Source organism: Zootoca vivipara, chromosome 15 (assembly GCF_965207765.1).
Source record: "Zootoca vivipara chromosome 15, rZooViv2.hap1.1, whole genome shotgun sequence".
In the NCBI taxonomy this organism is placed as follows: domain Eukaryota; kingdom Metazoa; phylum Chordata; class Lepidosauria; order Squamata; family Lacertidae; genus Zootoca; species Zootoca vivipara.
Genome location: NC_142598.1, coordinates 41,953,831 through 41,981,662, shown reverse-complemented (window position 1 = coordinate 41,981,662; position 27,832 = coordinate 41,953,831). Strand labels below are relative to the sequence as shown.

The following is a 27,832-nucleotide window of genomic DNA, read 5'->3' as shown; positions in this document are numbered from 1 at the left end:
CCGCTTCTTCCAGGCGTGCCTGGAGTTGTTCCGCAACCACTCGCTCAATCACCTTGCCCAAGAATGGAAGATTTGAGACTGGGCGATAGTTGGCCATATTGGCCGGGTCTAAAGATGGTTTTTTTACATGATAAAGTTATTTTTAGCCATCTCACCCCTTGCTTTTTTCTGTAAGACCAATTGCAGTCGTTAACAGTCACCAACAGGTTTACCACACCTATCAGCCAATCCCCCATTCCCACCACCCTTCTGAGTAATACCCCTGACTATACATAAGGGTCTGGTGACTTCTGTTTCAGTGTATCTGAAGAAGTGTGCATGCACACGAAAGCTCATACCAATGACAAACCTAACTGGTCTCTCAGGTGCTACTGGAAGGATTTTTTAAATATTGTTTCAGCTACGGCAGACCAGCACAGCTACCTACCTGTAACTTGAACCCACAGAGTTCTGCTCATCTATCTCTAAATTCAGGCCTCTGTCTATTCACAATTTTAGCTAGGTTTTCAGACAGGTAAGTTATGCACCACTTGATCTTAGTAAGATTACAGCTGGTTTAAACCTTCAAAGAATTCAGTCAGTAATCCTAGAATTTGTGTAAGTATTTCTTAATTCCTATGGATCCAGCATATACAATTTAGCAGATCTGGCTCCCTTCGCTTAAGAATTTTAATTTAGAAGAATAAAATTTTGATTCCTTTTTAATTGCAACCTATTAAACATAAAAACCTTACACCTTCTCAAATTTTAGTCCAACACTTTGTGACCCTTTTGATATTTATTTCTTTGTATCATTAAATGTTTCCCTAATTAAAGTGGGATTGACACACACTACAATATTTTTCTTTCATTGCGTTGCCATGGAAACAGATGCGTCTCGAGCACTTCCAGAGTTCGGAGAAGTTGAAATCTCTTCTCTGCCAGATGGGACTACATTTGAGGATATTAAGTCATTGCAGAGTCTCTATCGAGAGCACTGTGAGGTAAGGAAGGAAGATTCGACAATGGCTTCCTCTCATGCACTCAAGGGCTCATGATGGGATGATACACAGGAAAACATCAGATACGGGAGGCTCTCCATTGCCTGAAAAGCAGAATATTCTTCAGAGAATTAACATTATGCTTGCTAAATTTGTGTGTGTTTGGTAAAACGTGGTTGTGGGCCAAAATACAGGGTGTTTCTGACGGCTTGCTTTCACCCACACACCCCAGGACAGTTGAGAGTAGATCAGCAATATGCCGATGCCACATGTGTCCGTCTTTGGTTTGCTGTTGTGTTAAAATTTTAGTTATGAATGTGATGTTAACTGAATTCAAAATACACAATCCTGGACAATTGATACGTCCTTTGATACATCCTACGCATGTTTACTCAGAAAGAAGTCCTGCCGAATTCAATAGATCATGCTCCCTTAAGTATTCAGGATTGCAGACAGACTGCTCAATATTTTTCATGCATTCTGTTAAGGAATACTGGTATCTTGTTGTATTTTTAGGCAATATTGGATGTTGTAGTGAACCTTCAGTTTAGCCTAATAGAAAAATTGTGGCAGACTTTCTGGCGCTATTCTCCCACAACAACCACCGATGGCACTACTATTACTGAACCAAGGTTGGTAATCCTTTTATTCAAAGTTTGTGAATAGTTTAAGTGCTGTTTTCAAATAAAATAGAAATCTAAATTTTACATACTAAATAGGAATGCTATCTCTGCAGTTTGTTACTAGATTAAATTGCCATGTTATGATAACTGCAGTTTATATTTGTACGCATACCATTTTATTTTATGGGAAGAGGCCCAGTTATTTTCTCATGAAATAATATCCAACCCAAAGACCATTCTTATCACTGCTGCTCTTCGACTAAAGCTCTGGAGGCCACGTACCAGCCATTATTACAACACTAAGTGCCTCGGGGCAGTTGGGTGCGTTTCAGACATTCCTAATGTTTATTTTTAAAAACTTTGAATTCCATTGTTCTTCTTTTTTATCTTCATGTAAATGCATTTTCATTTATTCATTTGATACATTTGTTCACACCAGCAATCTGAGTGAAATAGAAAGTCGACTTCCGAAAGCAAAGCTGATTACTCTGTGCAAAAATGAGTCAATTCTGAAATGGATGTGTAACTGTGACCATGTGATGTACCAGACTTTGGTGGAGATTCTCATTCCTGACGTCCTTAGACCTATTCCTAGTAAGTTGAATATAGATGACGTCTTGTAAGGATTTCTTTTTCTTCTGGTGATCTTGTGACTTCAGTGCCTCCCAAGGAAACCTGTAGGAGTGACTTTAAAGACTTCAGAAGTAGCGTGGGTGTGCTCACTTTATTTACATGATATAAAGGTATACCTTAAAATAATAAATACTGCTTAAAATATAATTCTGTGGTTTTGAAAAAAGTAGCTTTCAACATGCTTGTGGTATATGTTTTTGGCTGCCCTGGCAATACATGCTTTGTCATAACGAAAATCCCCACATTCCTTTGAGCTCTTCCTGTAGTCCACATGATAACATTAAAATGTTGAAGGCTTGGGTATGTAGTTCTGTTCAAATGACACACCAAGCCATGGCTTAAATGTGATGAGAATGAGCCACAATGAGCTCTGGGCTTGGGTGTCCATGGAATTCAGAAGCTCTTGTTTCTTCTTTAGAGTAATTGTAGCTTTCCCTGTCATCCCAACCTGTTGTCAGTTGAAAATAGCAAACTTCAAACCATTCGTATTAAACAGGTATGGTTTAACATGCCATAGTTTAGAGTTTGGATGACATGCTAAACGAAGGTTAGTTGAAATTGGAAATAAAGGCTCCCAAACTCCCCCTCAAAGACACACCAGAGAAGCAGGAGAGAGAGAGAGAGAGAGAGCGCTAGCACAAGGTCCATTGCCCCTCATTCTCATCAGGAACTATGGTCTATGCATGATGTCCAGATACGGTCTACGTCTATGTCAAGTGGCACTTGTGCAGTTGTGTAACATGTCGGGGTAATCAGAACTGAAAAGTAGCTTTTCATTGGCCTGGTTTTACTGACATATAACCTGAGTGCACATTTGTCTCTCTGTATGGTTGGACCAGAGTTTGGCCTGGCGCCTATAGAGGAATACCGTGGCTAAACATGTTAGTTGAGCATTTGAACCCACTTTAATATATTACTTATAAAAGATTTACCGGAATTAGTTGGTTGCAAATCTTATTAGTTAACTGTATCGTCAGAAATGTGAGACTTAACATTTTATTTTCCTCATTCATTTCTCTATTCACTCAATCTTTTATTTTAAAAAGCCAGGAGTGTCTCACAGGGTAGACTTACCATCTAATTGTAAATATTACACTTCAGCTAGACAGCCATTATCAAATAGTTATACTTATGAAAATTTCCCTTTTAGACATAGAATTATTCAGATTGTTGCAGTGTAGTTTGTTCTTGTTTGGTATAGAAAGCTGATTTACTTTGGGTTCTAGAAAAGCTGGTTTCCATTATAAAACATTATATGTGTTCTGGGCACTGTGATAAATACTTAGGAATTTATTCCCCATTAACAATAAAGGTTAACGGTTTCTGCGGGGGAGGAAATCCATATAACTGCACAAGCATTGTGTTCTTTCTGTGAACAATTATTTTGTAGTTCAGTTAGATGCACTCATGCCTCAAAGAGACCAGGAGCGAACAAAACTATTTTCTCTTGAAGGGATTATAAAAGCTACAGAGTTGTTACAGTTGTTACAAAATGTTCAGAAAAAATGCATATCCAATTTTGCAAGAACATGCTACTGCCCTTCACCTGCAAACAAGATATTTATAACACTTGTGGCACAAACCTGAGTGTTCTTATAAAACACAGTCTAAATGCCAAGAATGCCTTCAACATTTTTCTGAAATTCAGAGAGTTGATATACACAGATGTGTGACAATTGCTTAGCTTTTGAAACATGCAGTGAAAGCAACAGGCATGAAAGGATTTTGTTTGAAATTTGTGTAATAGCATGGGTTGTGAAATGGAGACTCTTCTGGGTGACGATTCGACATCCTCAGAACCATTCTTGAATAAGACGAAGCCAACCAGGTTTAATTCAGATAGCTACCAACAACTCCTCACTTTGGGGGGGGAGGGGCGCGTCAATGTTCCTTGGGTGTCCTTTCACTACTTAGAGGTGGTTTGCCAACCTTCTGCTTGTTTCCTTTGTAAAATGCAAGGCCATTTTCAGTAGTAGGCAGGAATGGCAAAGGAGAACAGAGATTGATCCAAGAAAACAATTTCTGGGATATTTGAAAGTTGCATTTTAACTACTGATTTGATTTCCTCCACAATTATGAAATAGGAGTTTGAGATCCTGTCTTAAAGATCAAAGAATCATAGTTACCTCAATCAATATTGCAGAAAAAGGGCCTCCCCCCATTTATAAGCAAGATGGATGTATAATGAGATCAACATTCTTTTTCAAAATATTGGACTGTCATACCTATTTCTTACATCAGAGGGGTCAAATGTAAGGTTGGGAAGCACTGAGAGACCCTTGAAGTGTGCCCTGGACCATATTGGGGATTCCTGCTGCATTATATAAACCACTGAACTGTCTTCAAGGGCCGGACGTTGGTGCCCTTGTAGGGCAAATGGCAGCAGCCTTTCTTCCTGCCTCTGACCGAGTGCCAACAGGCGGCGTGGAGGGGTGTGCAGCGCCTTGGCATGGAGCGGAGCGGAGCACTGGGCATTTGCCAGACGGGGCCCCCTTGTGAAAGTGCATAGAGTAGATGGAGAAAGTCAGGCCAAGTTGCCAAGTGTGTGGATGGAGGAGGGTGGAAGAAGTGGGAGGATTTGTGGGGGCAGTTGGTCGCATCTGGGAAGGAGCTTAGACGGCAGGGCAGGAAGCCATTTTTCAGATGTTAGTGTCCAACTGAGATGGAATTGATGACCCTTTGGTGCTGAACGCAAGTGCAATTGACTTCTGTGGAAAGAGTACAAATGTGGCCTTTGGGTATTTGCCAGGTGGAGAGTTTGGTCCTACAGTCTATTTGAGTTTCCCACTCTTGCATTTGGTCCTTTCAGGAAACTGAAGTCTTGTTAACTGAACCAAAGTTGCCATGATGGAGCATGTTGTTGTTTTTTAAAAAAATGTTGTTTTTATTGTTGCTCTACTTCTAAACCATCTCAAAGCAAAGTGATGGCTATTAAATGTTTTAAGTAAATGAGTTTCTGATAGAAAATACTAGATTAGATTTAAAGGTACAGCATAGAGAAATTGAGAATTATTCAGTATTGAGAGCAGAGTGGTCCAAAAATCACTGCCTTTTGACCCTATACTGGTTTTACCCTCAATATAGTTGCCACATTTGATTCACAATAAATTTGCATATGTAACTGAACCTTGCAAATGTGACAAAATATTGTCAAAAGCCATCACAGACATCTAGTCATTTTCGTAGGCCCCAAACAAATACTGCTCTTTGAACACCAGAGAAGTATCTTTATTTTTGAACTTTTTCTTGGTTCTAGCCTTAAGTGTATTTCTGCATTCCCAAGAAAGTGTGAGAGCTTAAGCTAGAGGGAGGGGAGGCTGGAGGCCCCTGCCCATTGGGAAGTCTCCTTGTATTCAGCAGGAAGGGCGAAAGGGGGCTTGCAAGCCTGTCCAGCTGAATGTGCTTAAAAGCCCTGCTCAGACTTCCCCCTCAACGAAAGAAGGCTGGTGCCAAAGGCTGGTGCCTCCCTCTGTAGTTCTGTAGACCTTCCTCTCCTACATTTCTGACCAATTATCCTTAACCATTACAGGGAAATCTGTCAGTGTTCCCTGGCTATATTTTTTGAAGAACACATGGCTAAAAACATTAGGGTGTTGGAATGATTAAAACCAACAACCCCAACAACAGCCCTCTAAATAACTCAAAACCCAAAACCTGCAAGAGAGGTGGTTGGACTGTTAGACAACAGTGGTGTGCAAGGAGGATAGTGAAATTGCACAGAAATGAAGTCAATTCTTTGGAGAAGAGGTTGGCCCGATAACCATGTCTGAGCAGGTTTCGGAAGAGCACCAGGGCATTAGTTTTCTCATGCAAAGGGCAGTGGGGGCACATGGACAAGTCCTGCCCCCCAGCACCCTCCTGTTCCTGCATTGTGAGCCTGCCACAAAGGTTAGCAACAAACCTCCTCTTCTAGAGGCTCCCTGTGCAGTTTTTGAGCCTGTTTGTGCAGGGGTTCTGTAGTCACCCAGATAAACACTGTGTCCTGCAGAGTATCTTGCTTAATGGAGAAGAGGCCGTTTTTCATATAGTTGTTACTGAAATAAAATTGTATTGTAAAGATTTGGTACAAGTCTAAAGGAATTATGAAATTCAAATTGGAACCCCTTCAGAAACCTGGAAATTCAGTTTGTGCCTTTTGTATAGTTTATTTCTGGTAGTGGGGGGGGGGGACTTCTTTGTGAGTGCTAAAATCTTGATACAAATATTTTCTTGCTTTTTTTGGTATCATATGTTAGTACCACTATGCAGCACAATTTGAAATCATGTTAGATATATTTTGTTCAGTACTCATATATGTGTGTGGGGGGGGGGGGTCCGCTTAAATAATCCTCAACTATCTAACATTACCTGTGTGTTTGCTTATCTTTCTTTCGCATAGGCAAACACACATCTAAAAACTATTTATTCCACTGCAGCGATTGAGGATAGTCATGTCTGCAAATTGTTATTTTGGTTGATTTATTTAAATATTTATATCCTGCTTTTCACCCCCCAACACACACACTCCAATTGAAATCAGTTTAAAACATTAGAAAACAACTGAAAAGCAACGAAAGTATGATATCTCTGTAGAAAGAAATGTGCTGTGTGTTTTAACAGACTGATTATTTCATAGGTAGGTGTTCTGGAGCTGTTCAAGCCTCATTAGTAATTGAACTTAAATATGATTCATGCTATTTTAAAAGAGCACAGAGCTTTTTATGGATAACTACTATGACCGGTTTTAGTACTAGTAATTAATATTTAGCTAGTGTTTCACACAGGAAGTTGCCCTTGGTAATCTACACGAGCCAGAATCTGGAGAACCTCCTGTGTCTTCAGAGGTGGGGTGTGTGCCTGCGTGTTTATGAGAGCCCCCTCCCCACATTCTTGGAGGGGGGCATGTGAGAAGAAGGGTGGAGAAGCCTGCCCTGTCCATTTTAGTCCTAGAAAGTTACACAAGTCAGACATGCGACAAAAGAGTGCTCCTGCTCTCTGTGCTAGTTAGTGAGCCATGTTGTCCTACAAGAGACCCCTTCCACCTCAGATTCATTTTTTTTACCCTAACAGTCACCATTCAATGGCCCATTTCTCATTCAGCTTTTTGCAGCGGGGAGAGAGCTTAGTGTTTTTTCTTAAAGTGTTTTTTTTGTGTGTGTGCTTCTACATACACCTGCAACGGACTGATCCGTGTAGATGGTGTCATTTGAGCACATCAGCAATGGCTCTTATACAGGAACATTTGGAAAAGGGGGAAGGATCTGCTTACATTATTCTTTTGACATTGCTTCTTTCAAATGTTAAAACAGTACTTTTACTAACTCCCATATCAATGAAAGCAAATAAGATACAGGGAAAGTCAAATTTTAATTACAAATTTCCTCTCTTTATCCCAGTGCTACCGTAGATGTCTCAGCATATATCCTTGCTTAAGCCAGAAACTTACTGAAAATTTTATAAACTTCCCATCTCTTTAATTAAGACAGTCTGCATGCTTAATTAGGGCATGACAAACAGCAAGGCAGATTCTAATGCCATTCCGTGATGGGAGTTGACTCCCATTTCCATTGGTTGGGTGCATGGTTGTAATTTCATAGGCAAACTGCATACTTTATGCTGTTGACTAGTTCTAGTTTATAATTGGTGCCATTAGTTAAAAGTGTCTGAATTGAAATCATGAAATATGTCCCCTTGTAGGTGCATAAAGAGGCTCCCTGAATTGTGGTGAGACAGAAAGTGTGTGTATTTGTGTGTGTGTGTTCCATCGATCTTTAAAGAGTCACTTAATAGGTAGGGTTAGTTTATGTGTGCTCACTTTAAAAACAGAGTATTTTAATGTGTTTTAAAGCATCAATGAACACTTTTAAACTCTAAGAAAAACGGAGACTTTCAGTGAGGTTGACTGACATTCAAGTGACACCCAAAAATCTAACAACTGCCTGAGGATGTTAGGAGCGCTTGGTTTAAAATAGTCAAAATAAAAATTCAAATTAGAATGCATAACACAGATCTGTATTGAAGCAATCAATAGAAATACTACATAAAAATCAGTTTGCATAATTGTGTCAGTACCAATCTAAAAGGTCGTACTTTCCCTCTCCCAGAGTGAATATCAATATCTCAGAGGAGAGTCACTGGCCTGGATCACATGTAACACTAAGCCATGATTGAGCACTGTATGGATGAGCCATCAGGAGCTCAAGCCAAACACCAAACTCACACCTTTTCCTCTCCCCATCCTCCTCTCAGCAGCAGGATGACTTCTGCCAAGTTGATTCCTTTTAGAGAATCTCAGTTTAGATTTACGTACAAACTGGGGATCGTAGTTTATGATAAAACAATGGTTAGTTTCTAAACAGAACAAGTTCAAATCACAAGTTACTGTTAGGTGCAAACCCAGCATTGCCATGTTGCACTGGAACTGCACAGCAGCAGCAGCAAGATCTAGGCCTTTCTCTGACGATGTACTTACAGTCTAGAGTGGATCTTGTTCTCTCCTAGCTGCCGTGCAGTTATGCAGTGATCTGTTGCTTCCCCTTATTTAGGCCGAGTCTTTAGTGCAAGAGTAAACCTGTGTTGAGCTGTACTGGTGCCGACTCCCATGACGGAGTGCTCCTCCCAAAAAATGGTGCTTTCTTCCCATCTGAAGTGGCACAGTCAAGATAGAGGTTTCCTGCCTCGCTGAGAACTGGAACCATGAACATTAGATAGTCATTGTTCGATGACTGCAGTATTACCTTTAATTCTATGTGGGATTTATACTATTTGTTCCTATCGTGGTTATCATTTGTTCCCTCGCTGTTCTCTGTGGTTGCAATAGTCAAGGACGTTGATCTTTAAATACTTACATGCCTTGACTTTTTTTCATTTGTTTTGTATTCTTTTTTGCATAGGTGCCTTGACCCAAGCCATTCGCAATTTTGCAAAAAGCCTTGAAGGTTGGCTTTCCAATGCCATGAACAATATTCCACAGAGAATGATTCAAACCAAGGTAAATGCCTTCTAAACAATTTGGAACAAAAATGACATTGCGGAGACACTAATAAAACATAATTGTTAAGAGTCAATGCCAGAAGCATCTCTTTAAAGAAGACCATGCAAAATTTAGCCTTCATTTAATTGCATTATTATTATGTCCCCTCCCCTTGCACATGACCACATATTTATGCATGGTGCAGGGAAATAAATAATTTGATTCAAACCTGGCAATGGCAGCAGAGAGCTGGAGAGTCCTTTTGGCTCACAAGGAGACCCTAGAGCCTGAAGAGGATGTCAGCAAGGGGGGAGGAAGAGACCGGAGGTTCAGCGGGGTTTTGTTTTGGCTGCTCAGCCTCCCTGCCTAACAGCTGATGTGCAGGGGAGCCCAGCAGCAGCCCCCCCTGCTTTCCCTCTTGTCCTTCAGCCTCCTGCTGGCTCCAGAGCATCAGCTCTCGTTGTGGATGTTTCTGGATACAGTATTTTGGGTATGGATTGTAGAGAGAGGGGCAGAGAGGGTGTTTGGAGGGTGCTCCCCACTTTACGCATTTCACTTATATGCATGGGTGCCCAGAACAAAACCCCCATGGTGGTGGGGGGCACCTGTATATATTGATTTATACCCTGACAGGGACTCAAGGCAGCTTCAGTATTACTGACAACATACATAGTTTTCTACAGATGTCAGAAACTAGGCACTTTATATGACACAGTGTTGAACACTTTATTTGCTTGTGTACTTCTTCCTTGTATGCTGACAAAGCATCTTTCAGAAGGTCCAAGAGAGGGTCCTATGTACTAGTCAGAGAATGGGAGACGATTGTATGAATTCTTGTAGAAAAATCTCTCTCGGGTCTCTCCGATTTCCATCTCCTATGCAGAACTCTTGCCTTGCCTTTCCCTGCTTCCCTGCCTTATCCCGTGAGCCTTTTGCGACGTGTGGCTGTATTATTCCTGCACTGCTGTCTCCCACAAGCAGGGCCTGCCCCGTTCTAAGAAAAGGTTGATAGACAGGAGTGAACATGGTCTATCTCAGTGAAGATAAGACCTAAGGGAAAAGGTCCTGGTCTGTCTCCTCCCTGTGTGTTGTGTGTGTGAGGCTCTAGTCTTCCTTCTCCTTAGGTTGCCGCTGTAAGTGCCTTTGCTCAGACTCTGCGAAGATACACATCTCTGAATCATCTTGCTCAGGCAGCGCGGGCTGTTCTGCAGAACACTTCTCAAATCAACCAGATGCTCAATGACCTCAACCGTGTCGATTTTGCCAATGTCCAGGTAGGCAGAAGGTTTGCAGAAAACATATATGACTGCTCTTGTTTCCCCTCCTCTTTGCAGTGCCAGTTTCATCAACAAAAATGGCTACAAAAATGTTTCGTTTCTATATAAAAGGTATACATAACTGAAACCTGTCCGTTTATAGCTCAGCCTCCTTGCAAAGAAATAATTGTGAAACATTTCTTCAGCTTGGAATCCTTCAGGTGTTCCAATCTCATACTTTTAGAAAACATATGGCTCGTTGACAAAGTACTGGGGTGTCTCCCAGTATCAGTATCCGTGCATCTGTGGTCTATAGACAAGGTTCCTCTAAGCCAATGTCATAAGAAAATGTTTAGTAGAGCATTTGAAATGATAAAATAAGTTACTTAAAATAACCCATACACATGAGATGAGAATCAATGCCCATTAATTTCCACCCCTTCTCTCTCCAGCTGCATCACCCCCAAATCTATTCCTTTCTCACTGGATCTTACATTAGCCCTACCACCACACAGTGATCAGACTTGAGACTTGTGGCGTCATTTTTTTGAGTCCTGAGATCAACCAACCAGAGCCCAGTGCAAATGACAAAAAATAAAATTAAAGAATGTTAAGCCAAAGAATTGGCTTTGATTGAGACTTACAATCCTTCCACACACGAAACAATGCCTGGTTACTCCAGGCTTTCTTCATTTCAACAGTATAGGTTTGGGTGAGGGGAAAAGTCATTGCCCCCTGCTATTAGTCAAAAATTGGGAATAAGACATCCAAGGTAATATACTGGAAATCTCCCTGAGATTTTCCTGTAGATCAGAGCTGCCATAAGCCCACCTCTAGCAGCTAAGGATGGCAAAGATTAGCATTTGCCTGTGGTTCTTCTGAAGCACTTGATATCAAATGTTCACTAAGATGTGCAGCCTTAGTTGACAAACTAAGAATGACAAACTGGAACCACGTTGGAATTGCAGTACAAATTACTCATAAGATTTGGCAAACTTGTCACAAAATAATCCACCCAAAGCCAATTTAGTTCTTACAGTTCTCACTTGAGAGCAAGCGAAGACAAATTCAGGCCTAGCCCTGTGGACTGTGGACAACTCAATCTTCCTGAACATTAACATAAAAATAAGTTAGAAAGTCCATTCAGAAAGGAAGAGCACAAGTCCTGCAACCAAGGGAGGGAGAAGATCTAAAGTAGGACATTGCTTTGGTCTAGGGTCACTTTTAGGAGGCAAAAGGGCAGTTATAGGACTGTGCTGTCTGTTTTGCCCAGGAAGAAGCTGGAATTCATGTAGCTTTATATTTTTTGTACCTATTTCTTGACTTAAAAAATGCTACCCTATAGTAAGGGTTGGAAGAAAAAAGCAGGCCTTTGACAAAAAAGGGTGCAAAATGTCCCTTCTGAAAATGCAGCCCTTACTTCACTTGCAAGCTCAGTGTTGGATGTCCTTCCTTAGATGCCATCCCTTCCTCCTCCTTGCTTTCTCACACCCAAGCCTTACGAGGGTTGAGGTGCAGATGAGCAGCTCCTCGGCCTCGGCCTCCCTTCCTCCCCTGGCTGCCGCAGCACAGCTGCAGCCGCCAACCTGGCCTTGTCAACTGCACAGCTGCCCTTGGTCCCCATCCTCTTCCTTCTAGCTTCACGACAGGGATGCTGTTGCTGCTGTTGCTGCTGTTGCTATTACATCACCTCTGCCTCCTCGCCTGCTTGTGAGCTTGTGTGATTTGCTGTTTGTAGACACAGCCAGAGCTGTGTCTAGGTGCTTGAAGCTGGAAAGGGAGAGCAAGTGTGGTGGCAGCAGTCCCAGCAGCAGCAGCAGCACTCTCTTCTGGACTCCCTTTGTTGTGGTGCAGCACAAGCTGAGATCGTTCCCTGCGAGATCAGCAGCTCTGAGCCTGCTGCCAACCCTGCAGATTAAAAAACCCAACCAAACCTGCTGTCCCTTGATGTGCTCATGGGCTGCTTTTCTTCTCTGCCACCTCTAAATTCCCGTAACTGGATTCTTCTTCTGCCTTTTTTGTACTGGGACAGGAGCAGGCTTCCTGGGTGTGCCAGTGTGATGACAACATGGTGCAGAGGTTGGAAACAGATTTCAAGGTGACTCTTCAGCAGCAGAGCACTCTGGAGCAGTGGGCGGCCTGGCTGGACAACGTCATGATGCAAGCCCTGAAGCCCTACGAAGGAAGGCCGAGTTTTCCTAAAGCAGCGCGGCAATTTCTCTTAAAGTGGTCTTTCTACAGGTCAGTGTCTGAGGAGACTCTGAACAATTGGTGCTAACAACACAAGTAAACTGTGTGGCATTTACCATATATGCTGCCACCACCTAAAAAATTATGTTTGAGGGAGCTTACCACCTAAAAGTTTTTTCAGAGGTGGAGGAGAGTAACAAGAGCAGTTACGTATACTTAGGCTTAGTTGTGTTTGGGAATTATAACTTTGAAGTACTATTAACTTTTATACCTTCCTTCCTTGGAACTATCTGATGTCTTTGTAGGTCCCCAAAAATGAGTCAATCATTGCTGAGATAATTATTAGCCTCATACTTAAGATCAGAACTCAATTTTTGATATAGGTAATGTGATCCTTGTGGTTAATGAATAGGTATTGTCAATCTAGTTCTACCGTTTATGGCAGCCACTGTAGGGTGACTTTCCTGGCTGAGCCTTTCTGTTGACTACGCTGGCTGTAGGTTGCTTCCATAAAAAAGGCTGCATATATTAGGCATGGGACTCTATGCAGAGTTGTAATACATGGTGCTTCTAAGCACAACACTGAGTAACCAAATCCACGGCTAGATATTTGTTGCATCATTTCACCCGTATGCCTACAATAAGTGATATTCACCCACAAAATGGAGGGATGCTGCAGGAAAATTCTGGCTTTGTACACAAAGCCAGTAGAAGACCTTTATCATTATGTACTATATTGCCCTCTGTATCCTGAACGGAGAGCTAAGTATATTCTGGAATTAATGTGTGAGGTGCCTGATGTGGACGACTGAGTGAAAATCACATAGTAATTGCCTGCCCCGGAGAAGTTTGTGACCAACAGCGTTGTAAGATTTGCACTTGCAGCCCAGAAACAGAAGTTCATCAAAAAGATTATGGTGGACTATGGTTTTCCCAGTAGTGATGTATGGAAGTGAGATCTAGACCGTAAAGAAGGCTGACTGCCGAAGAATTGATGCTTTTGAATTATGGTGCTGGAGGAGACTCTTGAGAGTCCCATGGACTGCAAGAAGATCAAACCTATCCATTCTTAAGGAAATCAGCCCTGGGTGCTCACTGGAAGGACAGAAGCTGAGGCTCCAAGACTTTGGCCACCTCATGAGAAGAGAAGACTCCCTGGAAAAGACCCTGATGTTGGGAAAGATGGAGGGCCCAAGGAGAAGGGGACAACAGAGGATGAGATGGTTGGACAGTGTTCTTGAAGCTACGAACATGAGGTTGACCAAACTGCAGGAGGCAGTGGAAGACAGGAGTGCCTGGTGTGCTCTGGTCCATGGGGTCACGAAGAGTCGGACACTACTAAACAACAACAACAAAGTTTGATCAGCAATGTAATATAGAAACTGATTCGTGTTGGTCTGTATATTAAGGTATATCTGTATACATTGGTTAACTCTGCTTTTTAACGGTGTATTTCTGCACATTTTATATAGTATGTATAGGATGTACAATTCTTTCTGGTGGTGCTTGAAATGACCATGATGATCATAACAACAAAAAATGAATTTGACCAAGAAAATGGATATAACAGTGCAGTGAATTGTAGTTTATCATTATTATGTGAATTGGCCTCATGTTCACACCTTGCCCTTCTCTCTTCCACTCCAGCACAGATAAAAGGAGGAAACTTGAACCATCTGCTTCCTCGCTGCAGTTTATTATAATGCCCCAAAAGGACAGACTGTTTGTAGCTTAAACTATGGGTTATTAAAACACACTGGGATCAAAGAATGGTTTGTTGTAGTTTAAGTTAACCAGAGTTCCCAGTTTGGGTGTAACAAGAAACTTTGGTTAGCTTAAATCAGGAAGCAAAAACTTCAGATCTCCCTGTGGCTGCTCCAGAGGAGGAGGTGTGAGCATACAATCCCAAAGCTCACTTCTGTTCATTCATGTTGCTCTAAACCAGAGTTTAATGTTTACATCCCAACTGGGCCATTGACACATTAATAGAACTTTCTAAATGCAATGTAAATAAGCATATTTTCCTAAGTGGTTTGATTTTTCAGAATTATTTTGGATAACTTTGGAAATTAAGTCAGAGGTTTCTGAAGTAATTATGGAATGATCATATTTCCCATTTCTCTTTATATACAGCTCAATGGTTATTCGAGATTTAACCCTGCGCAGTGCTGCTAGCTTTGGTTCGTTTCATCTGATCCGTCTGTTGTATGACGAATACATGTTTTACTTAGTTGAACATCGTGTTGCTCAAGCCACAGGAGAGACACCTATTGCAGTTATGGGAGAAGTAAGTCCACAACCAGAACACTTTTCCAACTAGTAAAATTGAATTAGAAATATTCAGTTAAGAAATAAATGTGTCTTGTGGGGAATAAATGGGATAATTGTTGCACTGAAATCTCTTCGTGTAAGATTTGGATGTGACAGTTGTAGTATCTAACACTTTAGTTCCTGAAACCCTGCTGAATTGCTCGTTCTAGTTTGTCAGAATGTATCTGTTCATGCGGAGTTTATCCCTAAGTACCAAACCTCAAAATTTGCTCTTTGAGTCTATAATTTTCCTATATTTTCCAATATCCAAAATTCATATTTGAGACCTCCGGGTATAGAGTGGTATATAAATTATAATAATATTTAATGATACTATTTGTGCTGTCCACCTGGCATGGCACATCAGTGAATGAAGTTAGATCATTCACATCCTTCCTTTGCTTCTTCCTAGAGTAAAGAAAGTTCTTGTTTCCCTCTCAAAATTGGTCTTTCTTATCATCCTAATAGGGATCTTATTATTAACTCCTAATCACCCTCAGAGATTTTGTATCGAAATTGTGCTTGACGAGAACTTGAGAAAATGTGCTGCCTGCCTTTTGAATTGAAAGTAATAATAAGCCTTAAAATAGAATGTCTGCATCCTATTTGGTTACTGTGGCTTTTCTAGACATATCAAAGCTTATCCAAGGAACTTCTTGCTTGTCTTGTATACTACACAATAGTTATTTCTATTTCTTGGGCTAAAATCTGCAAGAGTGTCTTGTGAGGAAAGGTGCCAAGTAGGTAAAGAGTGCTCCTTGCCTCCATTCGTCAAGGAGCACAACCATTGTTGTCGCCTTTTCTGTTGTCAAATGCTTACTTTTGAAGGTTGTCATCCATTTTCTCATTCTTTCCTCCCGCTTGGTCTCAAATACTTTTTAAAAGTCAGAGTCAGATGAAAAGACTTTGTGGTTTGTGTTAGTATGAACATTTCCTTACCATCCCTGACATCTTAGAACCTTGGAGAAGCCCAGAGGACGGAGGGATGAAGCCCAAAGATCGGAACGTAGGGGGAATCCCGTGGCGCTCTAGGTCAATCACTGCTTGAGTTGTTCCTGTGGAGCCAGGGGGACAACTAGATGGGTCAAAGGATTTGACTGCAAAAGAAAATGTTCAGATAATGCAGTGTGTGTGCCCTCTCCACAAGACGTTCAGAGGGTGGGTGCCCGAGAAGGGGTCTTTTCCACAGTGGCTACTCATTTGTGGAATGTTTTGCCTAGGGATGTTAGCCTGATACCTTCAGTAGATATCTTTAGGCGCCAGGCAGAAACATTCCTATGGCCTTTTAAATGTGCCTGTGGGGTGTTGGGGGTTTTTGTTACTGCATTGTGTATTGTTGTGTTTGTATATTGTAAACTGCCCTGTAATGCTTGGATCGAGGGCAGTATAGGAGTTTTAACAATAATATTTATCTATCTATCTATTCATTATGCTTTCCTCCTCTGCAGTTTGGTGATTTAAATGCTGTGTCTCCTGGAAATATGGACAAAGGTCAGTAGGAAGTTTGTTCTAGATTTTGGGTTGCATCCAGAGAATTGCAAGTGGACTTTGGCTTGTGCAGTGGGGCTTTCTTAATCTCACCTCCCTGCTACAGCTCTCTCTTCTCCCCCAAAATCCATTTGGAGGATCAGAGAACCCTCTGGAAATCAACAGAATTGCGGGGGGTGGGGGTGGGACATCTTGCGTGATCAGAAATGCATTTCTCCAGAGGAGACTAGGACCCCACCAAGCGGGATATCGTTATTCTTTCCTTGTTTGAAAGGCAGAAATAGCAAACGGGTAGTGTTCTATTGTCCCCTTAGAAACACCTTTCAGGTGAGTACCAACAGTACCTTCTTTTCATACAAAGCACCACTGGATCCAGTAATATGTGAAGTTGTGAAACATATGTGTACCATGTAATGTTTAAAACTGTTCCAGAATAATGCCAGAAGGGCCATCTCAATTTATGGACAAATATAAATCAGGCTTAATGAAACCAGTATGACACAATGCTGAACCTGCACACCAGTTCAAACCCTGGCCAGAGGTTATGAGAATGTGATATCGGTAGACATTGAGATAATCTCCAAGCAATATTAACTTTTCCAAGCATGATATACTTAATGGAGTTTAAATTCATAAGCAAACATATAGTTCTGAAACCGGAAGTATAATAGGCATGTAGATTACAGGAAATCTTGAATACCATGAAATACAGACAGAATCTGCAGTATGATAGTTAGAATGACTGAAAGTAGAATAACAGAATCATAGAATTGTAGAGTGGGGAGGGGCCTGAAGAGGCACCTAGTCCAACTCCCTGCAATGCAGGAATAATTTAACCTACATCTGCAAGTTTAGGAAATAGCGAATTATTTGACTAACTGGGTACACAGATGCGCCTGCAAGTTTGCCTAGTTCTTCTTCGATGTGGTCCCAAACTGGGAACAGCTGATACTTAGGGAAATGGTCGGGTTGCTAAACAATTCCATCTCCCAATAATATGGCTCTTTCAGATTGCAGGATTCATGGTGCTTTTATTTGTGCAGATGAAGGTAGTGAAGTTGAAAGTGAGATGGATGAAGAGCTGGATGACTCCGGAGAGCCGCAAGCCAAGAGAGAGAAGAGTGACATGAGCCAGGCCTTCCAGGTGGGCTGCCTGCAACCCGTCCTGGAGAGCGGAGTGCAGCAGAGCCTGCTGAGCCCTCTGCACAATGAGCACATTGTGACAGCCACTCAAACTATCAGACAATGCAGTGCCACTGGAAACACATATACTGCAGTCTAACAGATATTAAAGCTCTTTTTTTCCAGAATATATTAGCCCTGTTGATGTTGGGCTTATCATGGGGGAGGGGAGGGATGCAAAAAAAGAAGTCTGAATGTCGACTGTTGTCAAATTTTATCTGTGCTTGAACATTACTTTTACTGGAGTTGTGAAATGAAATGAGTGTATGTATTTCTCCAGGTCTCTTTTGGAAAAGAAAAAAAAATTGGTAAATACAATCATTTTACACTGGCCGCTTAATATAAAGAGTTTTCTTAGTTTCAAGAGTCAAGAAGCGTTTTTGAGAAGCTTAATGTTAATGTTTTTGTCCTCTTTATAATTAAAAGTAATTTAATTTTTCATAGTTTTTACAAAATATTTTAATGTTAACTGTTAGTCATGGTGATTTCGTATAAATAGGGTTTTAATTAATTGCACTCTGAAATATCAAGAATTTTCCTCTTTGATTTACACTGGAGGCCTGCTCATTTGACAGCCGCTGCATTAAACTTGTTATAGAAAGGCAGCTTTCATTGGACAGAACTGGAAGATGCTATTTTGATACATTTCAGAGTGTTCAGGGGTTATATTGGAAAATTTATTATGACGCTAGAGAACATAGACTGTCGTCTTTCTCAGAGGAAGAGCGATTCTCACGGTTGCAGGATAAATGAGAGCTCTGATCACATGTGGTAATGTGTACTTAATTCCTGTACACATAACACCATTACAGACAATGCAAGCTTCCTCTTGGAAAAAGAATCAGTTATTTGCGTACCAACTCCTCTCTTTTAAGACTACTGATTTCAGGTGCCGTCTGCCCAAGCAGCCGACTCTGTGCAACCTCCGCTGGTTTCAGTCGAGCTTGCACCAGATTCGGGACTGTGCTGGGGGGATGATGCACCTCGTAAACACAGGGGACCACCACCCAGATGCTTTCTGCTCTTCAGTGGGACTGTCGATGCTTGAGACTGAAGCTAGGAAAAGAAAAGGAAAGCATCTTGATTATTATTTTTTAAGTGTACGTACTACTTATGCTGAACTGGACATGCAGGAAACCATTCCTTTCAGATGACTTTTTTTATTCCATGTCCTTTTCCCCGTGATAGTTCAATCTGCTGCTCTTGTTAAAGATAGTTTATAGGATGCAAGGAATGTAGCAACCTGCATTGTAACTTTGCTCAAAATAATTCCTGGTTCTTAAGTGGATTTCATTTTATACAAAAATGTCTAAAAGGCAGTGAAACTGGCACATGTCACTTGTACTTATTTCCCAATTGCGTAGAATTTGAATAGGTGGCTAGACGGACCATTGCCATTTAAGAATGTACATCAGGGATCACTGTACCTCGGCTATTACATGGTGCCTTAAACAGAACTGAAGCTAAGATTTTCTTGTTAATAACTCTTGCATTGATTCAGCAAAGTGTGCCTGTCTTCTTTCTTTCTTTCTTTCTTTCTCCCCTCCTCCCCCAAGTCCCCAAACAGTAGAAGGGCAGGTTACAGAGTTTTCAAAAATCAAGATTTTCTTTATTTATTTATTAGATACACTATCCCGCTTAGAGTGACGGCATATTTCTTCTTTATAGCTGAATTTCACTTTATTACTAATCAGATTTTCTTGGTGGGGAGGGGAGTGTATGAAAAACAAAACTAGCTTTAACAATGTCAAAGGTCAACAAAATAGGTTAGCCAATTTCCAAACAAGAATTTATATATATTTCTAAACCCTTATCTACTTTTAATTTTTAAAAAGTAAAGAAAGCAAAACTTTTTAAAGCAGCATATAGTTACAATTTGTGCACATGTGTGTGGGGGGGGGGGGTCAGCCTGCTGTTTCATTTACTGGTTAAATCATACTATATGGGCTTTTTTTGTTTTGCTTTTGTCTAATGACCTGTTACAAGTATAATGGATTAAACATGTCATTGGTTGAAAATATACCTGAATTTCCTTAGTTTGATCAAAACAAACCAAAAATGAAGGAAAGCACAAAGAAAATTCACAGACGCTCTAGCGCAAGGCCCAAGTCAAATATTAGGAGCCTTGTTTGTCATTTGTCTGAAAGACGATCTTTAAGGTTAGAGTCACCATATGCTTGAACAGCAAGGAGGAATTGTTGGTATATTTATAGCACACAAGTTTGATCCTAGGTTTTTCATGTTTCAAGAATTTCTAAAGATTTACTAATTTTTTAATTTAAACATTTATACTTCTAAACCAAGCTTTATGAATTTTCTTAAACTTGCAGAATTGGAGGCCCACTGGCAGACCGGCCAAGCGAGGTCTTGCGCCTGGTCATTCCTGCCACATTGTTTAACTTATGCTGATATGATTCCATGATCATTCTGTTCCCTCTGTGATTTAAATGTGTGTCATCATCGTCTCTCGCCCCCCCCCCCCGCTCAAAATCCATCATGTTTGTATCCCTCACCATTTTTTAAAGAAATCTAAGCTGTGATACTTACTCCCTCTCATTGTGCATTATGAAATGTTTACACTTAAATACAGTGAAATTAAATGTAAAAACAAAGAAACACTTTTCAGCATAGTTTTTTAAGGCTCTAGTAAGGATATTAGATTTATTTGCTGATAATAATCCTTTGAGATGGCAAACTTGTATGTTTTCTAATCATTGTCCTTTTCATTATTGTTGATATTTTGTTCATGCAGCGAAATGACAAAGATGCAAATTTAGTTTTCTGAGAGAGACAGGCCTTGTAAACCCTCTGTAAGTCAACTCTTTTCGCCTTCCCACCTTAGTTGATCACTGTATTCAAGGTGCCAAAAAGATCAATATATAAATTTATCTTATGTCAAGTTTTCTGATTAAAAGGTGACATTCTAGTCTGTAATGGAACCAGGTAAATAAGATGGATCTCTGCAGCCATATATTGCCCCAGATTCATCAAAAATGCTCTGAATACTAGTTTTGATCAATCCAAATGTTCATATTTTTATCACTTAATTTAGTGGCAGTTGATCATTTCTGCTTTCATATTTATTGTGAACAACTGTTGGTCTCACAAATCGGGGGAGCCCTCTGTCCTGCATTGTCCCCACAGACCCTTTCGTGGAATCCCAAAGCCACATCAAGGGAGCTTTCTGACACTCGACTCTTTGTGCCTATATCCTTTCAGCATTCCTTGCCAAATGGGCTGGGATTCCCAGACTCCCCTGCATGTGCCCAAGTGCATCTGCGCTCCTAACCCAGAGGGCTCCCCCAAATCCCTCTTCCCACCCTAGATCCTTTGTACCTTAGATGTTGCACCCCAACTTGCCTTGGGGAAGAAACCTCAGAATCTCTGGAAGAAGCCCAGGTGCTCCCCACAGAGGGCTTTGAATCTTGGATATGAATTTAAACAAAATAATCACAATTTAACCATTATTCACAACATAAATATTAATCTTATGTCTTAGCGCTGACATTACCAGTCCTTTTTTCTGGGGGGAGGGGGGCAGGTGTATGCATACCCCTAAACATTTTTTAAGGAAAAAAAAAGCACTGGACATGACTAACTCTTGATGGCATTGCAGGAGAATAGACTCATAGGATTTGTGTGGCTCCTTTCTTGAAAAGTTGGCTTAAGGAATAATAAGTTTTAAAAATAGGACTTTTTGGCTCTTGTAGCAGTACTGCAGTGATCAATGTAGAGGATCCTCTTGAAACGTCCTGCTCAGAGGCAGGGCCCAGTTTTCATAAGCTCTTCAGGAATGCAAAATAGTTGGTGCTGTCACTTTAAACTTACAAATGTTTGTACTGTCTTGTCGAAATTATTTGCTTTGTGCTTATTTTTGTATTGCAACTTGGAATTACGACACTCCTTTAGAAATGGATCACCTTTTAAAAAGTTACCAATGTGCAATGTTACCACATTTGGTTCACCGTGTGTGGTGATAATTGAAACAGGACTTGTACTAATGGTACCGTCATTCAGGAATGTACAGATCTACATACAATTTCTTTAATTTCAAACGAGGTATTTGTAAGCATCAGAAACACTTCTCTCAAATTATTTTCAGTAAAACATTAAATAACTGCATAGTTTTCTCAAGACAAATCAGCAAGGAAATAGATAAGTTTGACTTTTAATTGCAACCTTGTTTCAATAATGGAATAATTTTATATAGGATTTTTTAAAAACTTTCATATAACACTAATTTCGGAATATGTAACACTGATTGGTGAGAGTAGTGCCCCTACGTGAAAATTGGGCCCTTATTCCTGCATTACAGGCCAGTCTCTTTTATCGATATGGTTAAAATGAGTTAAGAGGAAGGGGAATGTTAGTACTGTTGCAAGGTTGTTTGGTGACTGAAGAAAACTGGAATAGAAGCATAAATGCAGTGCTTAGTTCTAGTGTTAGGAAATTATTTTGATGGTAACGCCTTGCATTAACCCTTTGAGCATTGTAAGCTGATGTGATTGGTACAAATATTTCAGAGACCACTGGCAAGAGGATACGTGCCGTGCCCCCAGCCCTAACCACTGTCTGAGATAATGAACAGGGGAACAGGTCCCAAAAAGTCTGAGAAAATCTAAGGAGTTGTGCCCTACTTCAGAGACCTCTGAATGCTCCCCAAATCCTACTGAAGAAATTACCTTGGGGGGGGGAATTTTATTTTAAATTTTGTCATGCATCAGCTTGAATCTAGACCAGGGGTCCCCAAACTAAGGCCCGGGGGCCAGATGCGGCCCAATCACCTTCTAAAACCAGCCTGCGGACGGTCCGGGAATCAGCGTGTTTTTACATGAGTACAATGTGTCCTTTTATTTAAAATGCATCTCTGGGTTATTTGTGGGGCATAGGAATTCGTTCATTTCTTTTTTTCAAAATATAGTCCGGCCGCCCACAAGGTCTGAGGGACAGTGGACTGGCCCCCTGCTGAAAAAGTTTGCTGACCCCTGATCTAGACCTAGTCATCCTTAAAGTCAGCCCAGGGAAGTTTGTGGGACTTGATTTCAATAGGTCTGCTCAAAATATGACTAAGTTGGGATCTAACCCTGGTTTGCACTTAAATAGGTGTGTCAAAGGAACATTGGAAGTTGCCTTATGCAAAGTCAGACCCAGGGGTCCATCAAGCTCAGAATTGTCTATCCCAGGGTTCTTCAACCTTGGTCTGTTGCTGGTCCACAACTCCCATCATCCTCAGCCAGCTTTGCCTGTGGTCAGGGATGATGGGAGTTGTAGTCTAACAACACCCAGGGACCTGAAGTTGAAAGACACTGGCCTGCCCTGACTGGCAGCAGCTCTCTGGGGTTTGGAGCAGGGGACATTCCCAGTCCTGCCTGGATATGTCAGGATTGAAACAGACAATTTCTGCGTGCAAAGCACATGCTCTGCCACTGAGTTATGGTCCTTCCATATTAGACATTTTAAGCATCAAAGATCTAGATCCATTCCTCAATTTTAATACTTGAATTTGAGGAGGACATCTAATTTTATGCTGAATACATTTAGAACACTGCCTGCAGCAAACTAGCATTTATGCTATTTACTGCCTACAGCAAACTAATACTGCTACTAGTTTAGGGGGGAATTATTTGATTCAAGAAACATGAATTGAAAAGTACCTATATGTTCTTAAAATTAGATACTTAACAAGAAAATAACTTTATCTGAGAATAGTGGGGAAATCTTGCTAGGCTAGTATATGGACATGTGTAAGTAGGAAATGTATCTCAGAGACCTGAATTTTATAAGACATTTGCGGTTCAATTACATATGCCCCCCCCGTCCTATAAACCAGGGGGGCTGGGCCATGACCCTCCAGATGTTGGGCCCCAAGTCCTATCAGCCCCAGTCCAACGAAATACGGAGGGCCACAGTTGAGACGGCCGTGCTGTAGACTATCTCCCCCAGAGTATTGCTGTGAATACAGTCCAAGGAGCCTCTACAGGTGTTCATGGAAGAGACCTGGGAGGAATTACAGGTGTCTTTGGGTTTTGTTTTGCAACCACTGTTCTGCTGAAGGCAAGCTGCATTTTGAGAGTGGAAATGGCTTTCCTCTTCCACATTGTGAGCTCATGTGGTGCTCAGAGAAGCCTTTGGCTGCACCCATAGTTTTCCTGCTACACATGTAGTTTTGTTGAGCTGAAACCTTGATTCGCCCCAATTCCCCATTGCCAAGTCTGTTTGTTACTGAATGCAGAGTGGCATATTTCTAAGGAATTCCAAACTTAAGACATTGTGCAGATAAAAATAGGCTGTGGGCGATAGAGCAGTATATGGTTGTTGTTTTTTTACGTAGTCACAATTGCCAAACTGGCCCAGTGTCTAGATCTGGCCTGTGACCCCCCCCCCCCCAAAGTCATGAATCCTCTTGTAGCTGAGGCTCCACCAGCCTCCCCTTGTTGCTGCTGGACTGCCCTGCCCCATTCAGTCGCCAGGTTCCAGATCGCCCAGCAGCTGCCAGGAGGTGGCTGGTGAGCTGCCTTTCTCTGGCCTGCTCTTGATACGAGTTGTGCAAGATTCTTGCCCGTTGGTTCAATGCATCATCCTTAATAAGCAGTTTGCACTGAAGCTGTGGTTATTCTGGAAGGGACTTGGGAGTGTGACGGTTCTCTAACACAAGCCTCTAACCAGCTTTCCCTTATTCTGACAAGCTATTCAAATTAATGTATAATTAAAAATGAATGCAATACTCAAAGGGTTTATGAATTTATTATTCATAATAATTTTACTGTAAATGCTTCTCAGTTTGCATGCCTTGATCATTGCTGCTAGTGATTTTATGTGCCAGTAGAACTGAGTTTACGTTACCAATTTTACTTAATAGTTAAAGCCACTTACAAAGTGACTGCCTGGGGTCTTTTGATTGAAGTAACATGCCTTGATTTCAAAACAATTTGTGGTTGTTTTTTTTAAATGGTTTTTCTCTCCTCTTTTTTTAGTTCCCTCCCTTCTTTTACTTTTCATATATATATGAAGCCCTGAGTAATATTTGGTAAGAATTCTCAGTTAAATTGATGATGTAAAATGAAATACACCAGAATACCCATTGAATGCAAGCCACCATCCCATTAAGCCTCATCTTTGTACATTTCACCAAGCACTGGTGCTGGGCAGCCTTCCATACAAATCACATAGGAAACGAGTTGAAATTGCCCAGCAGCAATGCCTTGTGGATTGTGCCTTCTGTACCAGACTTATCGGAAATCAGGGAGATCTGGTTTAACTGCAGTGAGAACGGGATGGGGAAACAGGTTGCGATTCAGAGCAAGAAAGGTGTGTGGTCCTTTCCACTTGGTTGCATGACACTTTTGCAACGATCAGTCACCTTTTGTGGCCAGGTAAGAGACAACTCTTCAGCATGCATGCAAGTACTATATAAATAGGAATCATTTCATTTCCTAAAATGAAATTTTAACAAGATATATGGCTTGAATGGGTTGTCCACATTAGGATATATGTATTACTGCAAAACAGCAGAGGAAGTATGGAACCCAGTGTAATATTGATTATGAAGAAGGAGCCTATTAAGTACCTCTGTATTATTTCATTACTACATTCCTATCTCCCTAAGCATCTCACATCAATAAGAATGAGATTCAGGCCCTATAATCAGACTTATGAACTAAAAAGACAAGATGTGCAAGGGAAGCCATCTTCCTGTTCTGTTGTGGGGGGAGGTAGCCAGAGGGTCCTTTCTCTTGGCTCGGGTGTCACAGGGCAACCAGCGAGGGAAGCCGCCTTCTCCTGGCTGCTGCTGCTGTGCTTTCCTTGGACCAGTGGAGGGCCAGGCTGGTCTTCCTCTGGCCCCCCAGTTTCCCCCCAGCCCCCTGGCCAGTTTCAGATCCTGGAGTTCTGCCTTTGGCTCTGCAGCCTCAGGGCAACTTTCAAAAGCAGCTTCTTGAAATTCTGATATGGATTTCTTGCACAAGAAGTACAGTCCCAGGTCGTTTAGGGAATTATACCCTTAAATTTTAAATCTTAATTACAGTTTCAAAATAACCAAATAATTTTCAACATACAGTTATCAAAAACAAAAGTCTAACCAAAGCAGGTTTCTCCTTTTATAACTTAATTTTCCCATTTGAAATTTGACTTTTTTAATAATAGCTAGTGAGGCTGTAAAAAAACAAAACAAAGATTTGTGTGCCTTCTTAAAAACTTGGGGAATTTGTGCCTGTCTAATGCGGTTCAATTTAGTTCTTACCATTGCTGGCTCTACAATCACTCAGGGCTTTCTTACCTTTGATATAAGTTATTTCATTGTTTTCTTTTCCAATTTGTTTTTGTTCTTTGTTACGTGCCATCATTTAAATTTCACTTAGTAAGTGGCAGGTCATGCTTTTCAGTCCCACAAGCACAGAAATGCAGGAAACACAGAGCATATTGGATCTTTTTATTTTCAAAATTGACTGAATATATAATGTAAATGAGGTAAGCAACTTTTTGTAGATTGTATGTGTGAGATAATGTAATGTTCTTTTCCAGTTTTTGGATTACAGTTGAATATACTTTTTAATTATTTAAAGAAAACATCTTTACAGAATAACGTGATGGGTTTTGTATAATGTATTTGATTTTGTAAATACGTATTTCCTGATGTGATTTTTGTGAAAATGCTAAATCTTTTAGTATATCATGTCCTCTCAAAATTGGCAGGAGCTAAATAATAGTTTGTGGGCAATTTGTATTGTGTACTGTACAATAACTGGGGAACTTTTATAATTATAAAAATATATATTAACTTTTAGTGTGTTGTTTAAACAAATGACTGGAACATACTAAAGATAGTAGGATTTTTCTGAATATTTCAGACTTGAACTCAGGCTAGCTTTCTTGTGTTTTTCAAAACAAAATTGTGTCTTGTCTTTTAAAATCAATAAATTTGTTTTCTTGTTACAAATATATCTCAAATGTTTCCATTTTTATAGAGGGGTACGGCAGCATCTCATATGTATTGTTTTCTTTGGAATAAAAGGTTTGCGTTAAGTTTTCTATTTTATGCAATTGTCCAAGAACATGGGAGGCCTTTGTAGAGAAGTCCTAGAAAACAAGACTTCGGGCATCAGCATATGGAGAAGATCTGCAGTGTTCTCTTTGGAAGAGCCACTGATACGTAAGTACATACAGGTCTGCTCTTTGGGTAGAGAGCAGCGTAAAAGGGAATTGTGAAGTGGACCTCTGTGGTGCTGCCCTTTGCAGGCTGGAGGACTGTCTGCTGGGATGCTCTTGGTGCCCCTTAGCCAGAGAGCTGGAGGCAGCCAGATTCTCTCCAGGTCCCTTTTCCCTCTTCCTCAAGGCCTCACAGCACAATGCTTTGCATGTGTACAAAGCCCTACCATGCTCACTAGAACCTAGTCCTAGGAAAATGTATATGAACTGGTGTATACCAGCTGCACTTTCTATTATCTGGATTTGGGCCATAAGATTTCACACAAAAAAATGAAATTTAAATAGTTTTAACTTTTTGTAGTCAGCGTGAGAACAATTTCGTACGGTTTGGCTGGATGTTTCTGTTTTGACATTTTCCAATTTGTACATATATCATGATCAAGGAAGGCAGTCCTCTCCTAGTTGCATTTCCGTCTACATTCTTAGATTTCTGAAATTAGGTTTTTTGACCTGATGTTCTCTGTTGACCTTTCTTTATGTGAAGCCCATTTCCTATGCAGATGAAGGAAACCATCTGCCAAGTACGACTTTTGTGCAATTAATTTCAGCAGGGTGTGATTTTGCAAACCACCATCGGGAAGTTGCACAGTGCATGGTGAATTCCAGCCAGTGAAGGGGCCAGTGAAGGGAGCTGGCTTGGTCTGTTGGTGATCAATGAAAAGAGTAATAATAAATAAATAATAAATTTTTATTTATACCTCGCCCTCCCCAGCCAAGACTGGGCTCAGGGCGGCTAACACTGAAAATAAATACAGTCAAAACATTTTAAAAAAAACAGTTGATTAAAATATAAGTTAGAATACAGCGTAAAATGCAGCTTAAAATGCAGCCTTCTTTTAGTGGTAGCCAGTATAGATCAAAGCCATAAGGGGAGAAAACGTCAAATATTCACCGGGGCCCAACTATCCACGCTGGTCCTACATGGGCCAGCAAAAAGACCCGAGGGAAAATTTATATACAAATCCCATATAAGGGGTTCCATCAAAAATAAATAAATGAGAGGCAGGTTAGACT

The 27,832-nt window shown here is 40.9% G+C and overlaps 1 protein-coding gene across 4 annotated transcripts in view; it reads left to right on the top strand.

The window, feature by feature from the left end:
* Positions 1 to 19,685, top strand: part of RFX3 (regulatory factor X3) — a 128,730-nt gene extending 109,045 nt beyond the window's left edge. For 2 of the 4 annotated variants that reach the window (XM_035140656.3, XM_060268982.2), the window contains 9 exons: positions 871 to 983; positions 1,497 to 1,612; positions 2,043 to 2,197; positions 9,109 to 9,206; positions 10,313 to 10,462; positions 12,477 to 12,685; positions 14,768 to 14,921; positions 16,393 to 16,435; positions 17,476 to 19,685. In XM_035140656.3, coding sequence (XP_034996547.3) covers positions 871 to 983; positions 1,497 to 1,612; positions 2,043 to 2,197; positions 9,109 to 9,206; positions 10,313 to 10,462; positions 12,477 to 12,685; positions 14,768 to 14,921; positions 16,393 to 16,435; positions 17,476 to 17,714 — 1,277 coding nt within the window. In that variant the 3' untranslated portion in view covers positions 17,715 to 19,685. Of the gene's footprint in view, positions 1 to 870; positions 984 to 1,496; positions 1,613 to 2,042; positions 2,198 to 9,108; positions 9,207 to 10,312; positions 10,463 to 12,476; positions 12,686 to 14,767; positions 14,922 to 16,392; positions 16,436 to 17,442 lie in introns of all 4 variants that reach the window. The other 2 variants (XM_088658853.1, XM_088658854.1) reach the window with 1 other exon arrangement.
* The last annotated feature ends 8,147 nt before the right edge of the window (positions 19,686 to 27,832 follow it).